At 42.0% G+C, this 12,397-nt stretch overlaps 4 protein-coding genes across 4 annotated transcripts; 1 reads left to right on the top strand and 3 right to left on the bottom strand.

Annotated features, from left to right (window-relative positions):
- Positions 1 to 1,739: 1,739 nt before the first annotated feature.
- MELLADRAFT_35677 (uncharacterized protein) lies at positions 1,740 to 2,611 on the bottom strand (the record flags this gene model as incomplete). The annotated part of the gene is made up of 4 exons (XM_007409509.1): positions 1,740 to 2,027; positions 2,116 to 2,263; positions 2,333 to 2,454; positions 2,525 to 2,611. Coding segments are annotated over 4 exons (645 nt in total), but the record flags the coding sequence as incomplete, so codon positions are not given.
- A 1,731-nt stretch (positions 2,612 to 4,342) lies between these two features.
- MELLADRAFT_30575 (uncharacterized protein) lies at positions 4,343 to 4,634 on the bottom strand (the record flags this gene model as incomplete). Its single annotated transcript, XM_007409508.1, has 2 exons — positions 4,343 to 4,516; positions 4,587 to 4,634. Coding segments are annotated over 2 exons (222 nt in total), but the record flags the coding sequence as incomplete, so codon positions are not given.
- Positions 4,635 to 5,757: 1,123 nt separating this feature from the next.
- MELLADRAFT_35640 (uncharacterized protein) lies at positions 5,758 to 5,958 on the top strand (the record flags this gene model as incomplete). The annotated part of the gene is made up of 1 exon (XM_007409518.1): positions 5,758 to 5,958. A coding segment is annotated over one exon (201 nt), but the record flags the coding sequence as incomplete, so codon positions are not given.
- Positions 5,959 to 7,795: 1,837 nt separating this feature from the next.
- Positions 7,796 to 12,057, bottom strand: MELLADRAFT_86078 (subtilisin protease; the record flags this gene model as incomplete). The annotated part of the gene is made up of 22 exons (XM_007409507.1): positions 7,796 to 7,877; positions 7,962 to 8,063; positions 8,145 to 8,418; positions 8,499 to 8,678; positions 8,740 to 8,750; positions 8,797 to 8,850; positions 8,950 to 9,268; positions 9,351 to 9,477; positions 9,543 to 9,578; positions 9,639 to 9,667; positions 9,734 to 9,798; positions 9,868 to 9,910; positions 9,982 to 10,132; positions 10,205 to 10,274; positions 10,350 to 10,612; positions 10,684 to 10,814; positions 10,884 to 10,961; positions 11,021 to 11,023; positions 11,100 to 11,193; positions 11,255 to 11,569; positions 11,653 to 11,814; positions 11,908 to 12,057. 22 exons carry the CDS (start codon positions 12,055 to 12,057, stop codon positions 7,796 to 7,798), a joined length of 2,739 nt encoding a protein of 912 aa, XP_007409569.1.
- Positions 12,058 to 12,397: the final 340 nt, after the last annotated feature.

Raw genomic sequence — 12,397 nt, 5'->3', positions numbered from 1 at the left:
TTTTTTAAAACCCACTCGTTCCATTTGGCTCGACAGTCAGCTTTCTGATTAACCACATTTTCTATTTCATCTAGCACTTGCTCAGTAGTTTTCCATCCTTGTTTTACTGATCCCCACTGTTTACGTTGCTTGATAATGCTGGAATTTACTGAGCACAGATAAGATAGAAGGAATGTCTTGGTGTCGGTGTTCTGTGTCTTCAAGTATTGACAGATTCTTTCTACAAGTTGAGGTTCTTCAGGTGTGATTACTTGTGAATTTTCGAGTCCGGGATCCAGGCTGAACTCTGTTGTGTCTAAGTCAGAATCACTGTCCATGATGGGCCGCCGGGAGAGAAGACAAGACTGAGAAGATGGAGCAAGCAAAAGTTCAAAGAAGACAAGTCAATTATGATAATATATCCTTGGGAAAGCAAACCTGAAACTTACAAAAAAGTCACCACTTGAAGACGTCTTGGTCACGTTGATGGTTTTGGTAATGAGAGAGATGACTTTAACTGTTTTATCTACGTGCATGTAAATCCACATGTAGTCGCAGCAGTATTGCCTATTAAAATTTGATTTTTCTTTTTTTGAAATGCTTCAGTTCAATCAATGTGTGGCCACTTCAGAATATTCTGAAGAGGCCAAAAGATGCAGAAAAATCTGCTCTACAACTTTCATAGAAGGCTTTTGGGCGGTTTCTCAGACAGAAGACGGGTAAAATGAATCTGAAGATAGCCCCTGCCAAACAAAATCCGGCATCAGACCAAAAATCACCGATAAGTCGCAAGCCCCCTCCGCAGGCTCCGGGGGACGTCTCTGCAGTGGGGGCTTGTGTTAAGCTAGCTCGCAAGCTGGTTCTTTGGGTTTCAGCCGAGTGTGACCTCTGGGCAAACCAAATGCACATCTACCACTGAGATCAATACAAACAAATCATCCAGCCCTAACAAAACATTATAATCGTTGCTATCGATAGAAGTTAAGGTAGGTAGAGTACTTGAGCTAGGATTGTTGTTGTGATTATCGGTTGAAAGGATATTACTAGGATGGTTATTGATCATTTCGTTTGGAATGCATCCTTTGGAGGAATATTGATTGAATGGGCAAGGGGGAATCGTTCAGTTGAATAAAATCAGGCGGTACGGTGATGTGCAGGTCTGAGCTGTCTAGGTTTTCAAATAGCTTTAGGCTGCTTAGGGCTGCTTAGGGTTGCTGAGGTTTTGAATGAGTGGAAGAAACGATTTTTTTGAAAAGACCTTTCTCGCACCAAACTCTGACCATTCTACCCTTCTCGACGTCGAGAAGGGAGGTGGTGGACGCAGTGTATACAGTAATTTTAGACGTGAGCATAGATTACAATTCCAACTTGATCTGCTCTGCTGAATGTATCACTTGGGGAGGCAGTCCAGCAATCCGAGCTACATCAATGCCCCTTGAATCATCATTCACCCCTCTCACGATCTGATGAGGAAAATATATGACAGTCTTTCCCTGTTCATCCTGTGCGAACAAAATCAGTAACATCAACATCGGGTTCTCTTGATTTAAGTCATAGCACTCACTCTCGAATTTGAAGATTTGATACAGAAAAATCCAATCTTCCCTGCATTGACATAATCTTTTGTCTCACACAACAAAGGCGCTAAGCGATGCAAGTGTGTAGCAAATAGGACTCGACACCCGATTTTTTCTACTAGATACTTGACTATCCCGAAAGCAATCGATAATCCATCTTCATTTCCAGTCCCACGCCCCACTTCATCCATCACAACCTAGCCAAATTGTGCATGTGAGAATCTGGTAATCATGATCGAGTGAGTTCTGAAGGTGAACGCTTACCAAAGATGAACCTTCAGCTCGATTCAAAATCTTGGCCATCTCTTCCATCTCGACCAAAAACGTACCTTTACCAAGTACCATATTATCATATGAACCAAATCGGGTAAAGATTCTATGCACAATCCCTAATCTTGCTTCTGAGGCTGGTACAAAACTACCGGCTTGAGCAAGTACATGAGCAATAGCCACCTGTCTCAAATATGTCGACTGATGGAATGTAACCACATAACATCAGGATCATGTAACGCTCGGTCTTGAACCAATATTTCGATAAGAACACGCCCTCATCACATACCTTGCCACCATTATTAGGTCCAGTGATTATCTGACAGAGACCATCATCATCCTTCATAGTGATTGAGTTAGGCTGAAAGCTTTCACCCGTCTTCAACAAGGCTCGTTCAGCCACCGGATGACGAGCATCAATCAAGACCGTTTTCTTGCTATTCCATCACATAATGTCAGTAAAAGAAAACGATCAGGAACTGATGAAATGGATTAGAGATCTGCACTTTGTATGGAGCATCGGTCGAACGCATCCGTGTTGAACAGCATAAGTGGCAAAACTAGCAAATACATCTAGTTCTGACAACCTCTGAAAAGAAGTTTTGAGAGTTGAATTCTTTGAAACGATCTAACGAAGAGTTGAAAACATGTTAGAATCCAGTTTTCGATGTGACAGATCCATGGGTCTAGGTGCTGACCTGTTTGCAAAGCTTTTCAGTAATTCGCTCTTCCGTTTGACGTATTTGGGATTTGAGCTCTTCGATTGAAGCATGTAAGGTTGTCCATTCCTAAAGCAAAAAAGGAAAACGGTCAGATTTTGAATGAGTTTGTGCATATCTTCCATCTGATTGATACAGCGTACGGGTGTGATAATGGTGACTTTGGAGGCGGTTTCGCTCAACTTGTAGCCATCTTTGCCCAGAATCGCTTTCCAATTGGAATTTCGACCCCGTCTCTTCCTCAGTTGCAATATGGCGCCTAATTTATTAGTGGTCCGCAGTGATATATCCTTATCGGCTATACAAATACGTATGGAAGAAAAAGAAAGATTTCAATCGTCGTGACGGTCGGAACGGGAAACAGTGGTCCAAAGGAGATGCGTGAACCGGGGCATACACATAGTTCAATGGGCGAACACCCACATAATTGTTGCTGATACCTTTCTTGAAGTGCCCTTGCAGACTGTAAGGAAGACATCAGCTCATTGTGCAAAGATCTCAGGGGTTTCGAGTAGCTATATATAGTGCAATTTGCATGATTGAGCATTGTTCAACTATATCAGGCGTGAATCACTGCTCACTCCGGCTGAACATTCCATTTGGGCATCGAGAACGCATCCCTCTCCTCGTCTTCCTCTAATCCACCCTGATCTTCAAATTCTTTTGACTCGTAGAGCTGTCTCGAAGGATCTAACACATTCGCGATATTCTTAGCTAGACGTGGGGCAGCCGTCAAGTTTTTGCCCAAACGAGTAGATCCCAGTCTTGAACTAATTGAAGCAATGACCTCGAGCACCTTAAGCAAGGCCGATAAGTCACCAACAGATGCTTGTCCCATATTTATTCTTTGCAATAGACGTTCATAATCTATTTCACTTAAGGTCGATAGCCTGTCTTGCAAATCATCTGAGAGGAAGCGATCTTCTATCAGGTCTTGCACGAGGTCTAGTCTAGATTCTATCTCCGAAAGAACGCAGCTGGGCATGGCTGTAAGCATAGGCATCGAGTGGGTGAAGTCAAGAAATAGGTAGGGTAAAAGATGTGAACATCAGCAAGAGAACGACTTGCTGTTTTGGCGAAAAACCACAGAGGGTAGCCTTTTGGAGATCTGGGCAGGCTAGAGACTCAACTCAGCCGATCTCTTACCAGTCGCTTCCCAGGTTTGGTAATGGCTTTTGATACGGTCGAAAGCAAACTTCCAGATTTCGACTTGCCATTTTGACTGACAAGGATCTCGAGACCATCCAAAGCTTCAGCATCTAGATGCATGTATCTTTTGAACCGCACAAGAGTGGGTTGTGATGAAGAAACGGTGGGTAAAAGGTTTTGTGTAATATAGGCGTTGATCAAATCGCAAGCATTCGAGAATTTCAAATCAGAATTATTTTGCTAAAAAACCAGACACGCAAGGATAAGTTAGGTCAAGGACTGAATGTGCGCATGGGAATGTCCAAGAAGATGATCGATCAGAATTAGATCTTTATTGACCTTGATCCTAGACACCAAGATGGCCAGTTTGGCCACTCGCCCTTCTGTCGGTATCTGGAAGGAGCTTTGCTCCGAGACAATGATTTCCTTTGGAGCGATCCGAAGAATATAATCCATCAATTCGTCCTCATCCCCTCGAAAGAGGGTATGTAGGTAAGTACCTGTTGAGACATCTATCCAGGCCAAGTCATCATCCGCAATGGCTAGCAAAAAATTGTGCGAATCTGTTTCAATAAGGTCTTCATCCAAAATCGTGCCAGGCGTGATGACCCGTACAATCTTTCGTTCAACTTGATCAGGGGTCACTTGAATTTGTTCAGCAATGACTACAACACGTTGATGTTCTTGTACAAGTGTCTTGAGATGTCTTCCAAGAGATGCGATTGGAAATCCTGAAAATGGATAATCGTGTCCGGCAAATTTATATTTGGCCTGCTTGATGTTCAGTAGCTGTGAAAGCTCGATGGCTTGATCGAAATATGTCTAAACAAACCAGCCCGTCAGAACAAAATGCGATACATTGTTTGACAAAATCGAGTTCTCTTCGCTTCACTTCATAAAATGATCCAACGCAAGTAAGTAGGATGGCATCTGGAAATCTGGCCCTAGAGTCTAACACAAACTTGGCGACCTTGCGATCGTAAAGTGAAGGGTTGCGTGAGGGTGGAATCCCAATGGTCACGAATTGATCCAATGGTGTAAGATCGACCTTCGCCTCTGTCTCCTCATTCATATTTTGAAACTCTTGTCAGGCTTATTGGCATTGTGTGTCCTGCCTAGATGATATTCATGATAATTCTCACCCTCAAGTGCCTTCTGTGTTCGACGTTTCGCGCGACTCTTCTTGTCATCGCCATCCAAAGAATAAGCATCGAATTGAGCAGCAGAACCAGTAGCAACAGGTTTGATCTTGATGGTTACTTTTTTCGTAGATGATCTTGGCTTGACTCTCTTGACATCTGATCTCTTGCTTCCACTCTCCAATTTTTCTGGTGAATCCCAGACGAGTTTCCAGGTACGAGCAGGCTTAGGACCTATCAACACGGGTGAACTACCTAAACAAGGTTCGATGGTGGAAGTTGATGCGATGACTTCGTTAGATATCTTGACAGCCAACCGCAATCGGGATGCTAACATCTTGACTGAGCGCGTCTTGTTGAGAAAAGTTGAGTGTGAGCTGAAGAAGATTTGAGATGAGCCTGCTCTGACCCGGTAAAAGCTCTGGTGACGTCGGGGAAGACCGATAATCTGAATGGCAAAAGTATGTACCCGAGTCATTCACGAGTATCTTTCAATCGGGGTGTCAAAGCCTGCAGTCAAATAAATTTCTTGGAGCACTCTCAACATTTCCTTCCTCAAACAATCGAACCTCATCCTCAAATAATCGAACCTCAATATGTCTCGCTTCCTTCGAACCCTCCTCGTTCGTCCAACAGCTTTAAAACCGACCCCGATCTCAGTCTCTAAGCTCTCTCTATCTGAATTACGTCATCCAGGTGAGTTGTTTGATTAGTACGCTGATTGGTTCCTCAATTCGAGATATCGGAAAACAATCGACTGATAAATTCCACCGATTGCCATCAGACATTGGACCCAAGCTACCTTCAGCTTTCACAAGTTACCAAAAATCATCACCGGTCTCCTCATTGAACTCGAATTCTAGATCTGCTTCAACCAAGCCATACAACCTTCTCACACCTGACCATTTTCGACACCTAAGACCTCAGATCGCTACTCTCGCACTTCCATTCATAAATCCATGGCAGATAGGATCAACTCGTTGCATATCACGTGGCCATACTTATCAACCTTCTCAGATCAAGCGGAAAAGAAGGCACGGCTTTTTAGCAAGGTTAAAAACCAAGACTGGTCGAAAGATTCTTTGGACTCGAAAAGCAAAAGGACGGAAATATCTATCTCATTGATTTTGATCGATATCATGAGTGAATCCATTGTTATTCAATCTCATACTCACAACACAGCCCTCAAAGATTGAGCTTTAATCGAGGAAATATGGCTCGTGAGGAGGTCAACTTTTTCCACCACTTGTTCATGAAGACAGAAAAATACTTCTGGGATCTCTCTCAAACATCAGGGTTTTCAAGGACCAAGAAGTACGCATTTTGCCGATAGGTTCAGTGGGAATGATCTGGTATCACACCTATCTATATATATACCTCACTTGATTATCACTTATATGCTTGAAAAATTGTGCGAGTTGCCAGATTGTGATAGATGCCCCACTTGCCCATACTTTTATAACACGCATAGAATGTATCAGGTATATAAGACCACGCAACTACTTGTCGTAATTTTGTGGAGCATGCGTTTTTGTTTGCGAGCTCACATTTCATACGCCACATAGCTCCTCGAGCAAGATATCTAGTCTACCAATTTCACTCTCAGCTGTCTACAGGCCTCTTGTTAGCATTTGCGATTGCAATTGTACGGCATTTTCGACGTGAACCACAGTTAGGCTTACCTCTACATATCATATCAAAGGTACGTTGGGCTTGAATGTGAATAAGGCATCTGGTTTTTTATCATCAAGATTGTGATAAATGCATTTCCTATGTATTTATTTAGATGAATGAAGACTCTTTGATAATCCGACCATGACCTTCACTTCTGAAGCGAGAAAATGTTCATCATTTTTTAAATGATTTATCGTTTGTTCATCGTATTTTCGGATCACCAAAGAATTGTTCTGAGACTATGGCAAATCGTCAAAAGCGAATGTTTACCCCAAAACAAATGAAAACTACTGAACTTATTTGAAATCATCAAGTTAAGGTGGACGAACCTGGTTAGTATTATCTTCAATTTGGGCTTCTAAGCCTTCGCACAGCGACTTTAGCTTTTGGTACTCGAGCTTCAATTAGATCATAGCAGGATTGTAAGTCAAAATCAGATCGAAATGGATAATGATGAGATTCAGTGAAAGTCTCGGATACGTACCAACATTTGCTGTCCGAGAATTCTATCAGAGTATGGGTTTGATTCAGGCATTTTAAATGATGGAATATGTAGCACAAAAGTATGTTTTTGGAGACAAGCTTGATGGATCAGCACGAAATGATAATGCTGGGCAAAAATAAGAATGAATGCAAAACCGAGTGAGTGTATTCTGGATGGGCATGATGAGTTGAAGTTGAAATTGTAACTGATAAGACTCAGCCTCAGCATTTCATGTCAAAGCCTCAGCTCAGTAACAGCTCAACAACCTCCCCTTCAAAGCTTATGAACGCTTATCCGTGCATACCTAGCATTGAAGCCAGTTCAGCAGCAGTAGGTGGAAGGTCTTGTTCAAATTTTTATATCGGTGAAATGAAAATATTCACCGGAACACGCATCTTATCGCACATTCTCATTGGGCATATCAATATTTCACATATGCACAAGAGAGCTCTCAAGTTTAGAAAGGACAAGTGGAATAAAGTGCTTCTTCTGGAGTTCTGGAAGAACCAAACCCCTTGGATCAGATCGGTCACTTGATTCTGATAACTCTCACACCCAGAATCTTCCTAATGTGTCAAAGTCCTCCTGCAACAAGAAGAATCTTTTACATCTCTTTTATCACTTTGTGAACTTCAAAATTGTGTGGCGGCCCTATTACCATAATCCCAAAAATATATATGTTACTACACGACCTTTTCTACAAGTACATAGTGTTAATTTACAACTTCATAATAATCAAACAAGTTGCCTTGAAAGTCCTTAAGCACACCAGAGACCTGAGATGAGAAAGCAAAAAATTATAATTCAAGACTTAATAACAATTACAGGAGAGAGCCAATTTTCACAGTCCAATGGATCATCACGATTACCAAACACCCTCAAAGCTCTTGAATCATTCAATGGAAAATACAAAAAAGAATCAAAATTTGTGGAACCAGAGTCATATTTATGTGGTAGTGAGTTTACGTACTGTATCAATACTTTGTACCTTCCATCAGGTACTTCTTCAAGGGTCGAGTTTGTGACAGTTGAAAGGGTTCCATTCCACTTTTGCATCCAAACCAATTTCGAACTATGAACATCAAGAACAATTTGTAAGCAAAGATCATTCGAAGGCCTGAAGATCAGTGGTCTCGGAGTACAAAAGACTGACCCTGAACGTGGTGAATATAAAGACTCGCTATCTGGGATCTCGCCCAATAGGAGTAATCCGTCAGACGTCCTTCTTGGGAATCTTGAGATGCCTGATGTCGAATTTTTGGTTTCCGTTGTTGAGCCCTCTTCAGTGGCAGTCGGGGAATCACCTTCATCTACCTCGGAGATATTCAATTGTGGTGAAGCCCCTTCATTGAAAGTCATTTTGGTGACATTTTGAACATCATTTTCTTCAGCTGCTACAAGAAGCATCCGTAGATGTGGCGTGCCAACTAAAGGTACAGCAGGACCATCAGTACTCCTTTTTTCAATGAAGATGAAAAGTTTAAACAGTTCAATGATATCACTCAACAATTAGTCCTGTAACGAATGAGACTTGTATTTTTATCGGATCGATCCCACAGAAATTCACCTTTCTCATTTGTACTATTCAAAGTCTGATTGAGAAATTTGTAGCCGATTTGTGGTAATCTATATGTTTCGTTGGTTTTAGGATCATTCGGTGCAAAACCTTGATAAATAACTAATCGTACTTCCAAATGTCAGAATCAACCTTCTGTACCACCTCACGTAAGGAGAAAAACTCCACATACTGATCTGGTCCCTCAAAGATCCTACAAATCCAAAGTAGGGTACTTGATAAGTCTCACAAGGTCGGTCGTTTTTCTGCAATATATTCTCTCATCAGCCTATCGGTACCCTGACTCACATACCATAGTCTCAAAGATATTACCAGAGTTATATATCCGGAGTAGATATTCAGACGGCTACTCTCGGATTCAGGGGCTTTAAATTCAACTGACACCGTAGCGGTCTCTCCCGGGCCTACCGTAAGGGTTGATGGAGAAATTTGAACGGTAGCTACTTCTTTATTTAATTTTAAGGGCATCGGATGATTTAGTGGACCGTAAGGCGATTCTTCCGTAAAAGTGTATGCAGAGCCAGCAGCAAGATGTTCAAGCGTGTACTGTATCGATTCATTACCCGTGTTGGTGACCTCAAATTTCTGGGAGCCATTAAAATGTCTGGAATCGTTGAGAGCAAGAGCTGAAGTAGATAATATCGCCTTAGCAAAGACAGCACAGTAAGCGTTCACCAAACCACCTCCTTGATGAACAACAGCTAAAAAATTCAAAATCAACAGGTTAAGATCTCAAAACTTTTTCGTGAGATCTTTATTTGGATGGGATAAAGAAGTGCTTACTTTCAACAATACTACTATTGTGATTTTGCAAAAGTACTCTTGCAGTAGACGCTAATCTATTTCTCAAAAGGTTACCTCGAAATCCTTTTCCATTCACTTGCATGATTAAGGCAGCTATACCAGCCATCTAGTGAGTACGATAACAGAAGTCAGTATTGTTTCAAACAGCTGAAACCCGAATCAGATCCATACCTGCGGTGTGGCCATAGAAGTTCCACTGAGTACTGCCTGTGAACCAAGAGTAGGACTCAGATCCCTGATCGATAAATAGCAATTTGGTGGACTCACATAAGATCCGTTTCGCACAGGGAAAGTGGCTACAGGTATAGAGATATCATGATCATTGGTAAATATATCTTGTAATTTAATCATTGATGACTCACAAAACACATTCCCGCCAACTCCCGAAACAGCTGGCTCAGGACTCAATGAGTCAAAATTAGGTCCACTGCGGTTGCATCTCAGATCATCAGAATACTTCCTTTTGCGACTTGAAATATCACATCTCTTGACGTACTATTGTGAAAAATTGCTCATGAAACCTGTATCCGGTGTTGGGACTATGTAATTCATTTTGTTGAGATCTCAGGTATATTTTCTTCAACAGGTAAGTATCAAATCGTCAACTCACGATAAAATAATCCAACCGGTGGAAATTTGATTCTGAATTCTTCTGAGTCTTTTTCAGACTCTTTGTAGATGTAATCTCCATCGGTATGATTCACAGTGAATATGCGAACACCAGTGACCCGGTCTTCCAATTGGATGTTTGATGTCGAATTCTGGTAAAAAAACAATCTTCTTTAGTTTCCAGTTAACTTTGAAAGGTCTAGATATAAGGTAGGTTTACCAACCATGTAAAACATGATCTGCTTGGCACCCTTTGCCTTGGCATTCTTGACCTTATCTACGAAGAAACACGTGCTGCCGGGGTGGAAGGTTTAATGAGGATAAGTTCATCAATGTTCAATTATATGTGAAAGAGGGCAGGTGACTGACCCTCTCCTTATGAGAACTATGTATTTGCCAAGATCAGGCGTCGAATCCGGCAACTGCTCGCATGCATCGTCTTTTGCTTCACTTGAGTTGGCAGTTCGATATACCGGGAAGACGAGAGTGTCATTGTAGGGTTGGGCAGTAAAGTAGTTGATCTCCCGACCAGTTGAAGTTATCAACTGAGAAGCAGTGAGCTCAGAATCCACAGATCCAACTGCAATTGAATTAGCAGCTCCGGCTGGAGATGAGCCTGAAAAAAGTCCTTCCTGTTTCAAGGGAATTCCAGGCATGAGAAAAATCGTACTGGAATCTCCAAGATTTCACTGTGATCACTTACTTCTCCCTCATTTCCAGCAGCAAGAAAGATTGTAGCGTTCTTCTTTGTCACCAAATTGTTCACAACATCCAACACTGCCTCTCCATACCCCCAACCCCCTGAACCACCTATGCTTGCAGAAATGATATCCGCTTTGATGTGAGACGTATTTCGGTCATTAGTCTTTCTGAAGACGAGTCACTCAATGTTGACAAACTCACCTCCATCTTTATGTGCATGTAAAAGGGCAGACATCACAAGATCATTATTAGTGCCCAATTCCGCCTTGCATGAAAATACTTTCGAGTGAAGATGAGTCAGTGCTTTTGCATAAGGATTTGATTGTCTTGAAACTTACTACCTAAAGTTTTGATCATTCGATAATCAGTATCCAATCTGGATCTGGCGTGAAGCTCCGAAAGTTTCCAAATACTCACGATACATTCCAAGTGTTGCGTTTGGTGCCACACCAGTGAAGCCATAACCAACATCTTGCGCCCCAATAATACCACTCACGTGGGTTCCGTGATACTGCGCCGTAAGTTAAAATCAGCCTGACCATCCGTATGCTCAAAGAGACATGGGAACATACTCCACAAGGGGTACAAGGAGTATCGTTAGGTTCTATTTCGTTGTTTCCATCATAGTCATCACCAACTAAGTCACGCCCAAAGCTGATCTTGTATCCTTCACCAAATCCACCACCAAGGGCTTCATGTGCACAATCGACGCCCGAGTCTATTATTGCTATTTTGATTCCCTGTCCGTAGAAACCCATCTTGTGTAGTTCTGTGATATTTGTTTTCAAGTGAGGTGGATAATTGTTGGATTTGAGACCTGCTGGAGAAGTCAAAATCCTTTCCGTGACGGGTGCCATTGAACGAACTTTTGTAACTGGGCTCATTTTCTTCGATTTATTCCAAGATTAAAGACAAAACACGTAAGATCATCAGAGACGAATTCTTGTAAATTATCAGCTTGATTCATTACCTGAACATGATTTGATCTCCCCATCTTGGCTACATCTTCTGAATGCCCAAGGATCACAGATGCTCCGTAATATACATCTGGAGCAATGGTAGTATAGTCCTGGAAAATTTTGTAATCGATCCCCTGTTCTTCCAAATGTTTTTTAAAATCTGCCAAAGATGGCTTCATAAGAAAACGCAATCGATTGTCGAATTTGTTTATAGGTTTCCGTGTCAGACGAGATCCGAGTCAAAACGAGAAAGAAAAGTGACGAACTGTGATTTGAGGATCCAGAGTGACTATGAAACGTTGCGAAGACATCTCCACATCATCTTCAGCATCATATTCTTGTGCCGAGCAAGCTACTGACCCTGCGGTAGCCAAGAAAAGCAACCATGATGAACCATTTCCCCGAAAAAGTCTCATCGGTCTTCAAAATGAATGTCGAAATCTTACAAAGAAAGAAATGCTGGGGAGTAATAATCAAAACGACCAGCGTCAATAAAATATATAGATATCAAATTAATGACAATGGACGAAGTAATGGTTTTGGTAAATGATCCATTCGCGTAGCGGGGTAAACGAGAATCTTGAACGTTCATATATGTCCCTTCCACAGCGCCTACCGATTGATTTTGGACTGCGATCATCTTCACCTGTGAGTTGCGAATCTTCAATTCGCAGCTCTGCTTCTCATGGTCATCGCGTTGGGTGGCGAGCGGATCAAAGGCTCACATTTTCCCGTGGAGCTACCGAGGTGACCGAG

This window comes from Melampsora larici-populina (assembly GCF_000204055.1).
Source record: "Melampsora larici-populina 98AG31 unplaced genomic scaffold MELLAscaffold_16, whole genome shotgun sequence".
Lineage (NCBI taxonomy): Eukaryota > Fungi > Basidiomycota > Pucciniomycetes > Pucciniales > Melampsoraceae > Melampsora > Melampsora laricis-populina.
This window is presented reverse-complemented; position numbering and strand designations above follow the sequence as displayed.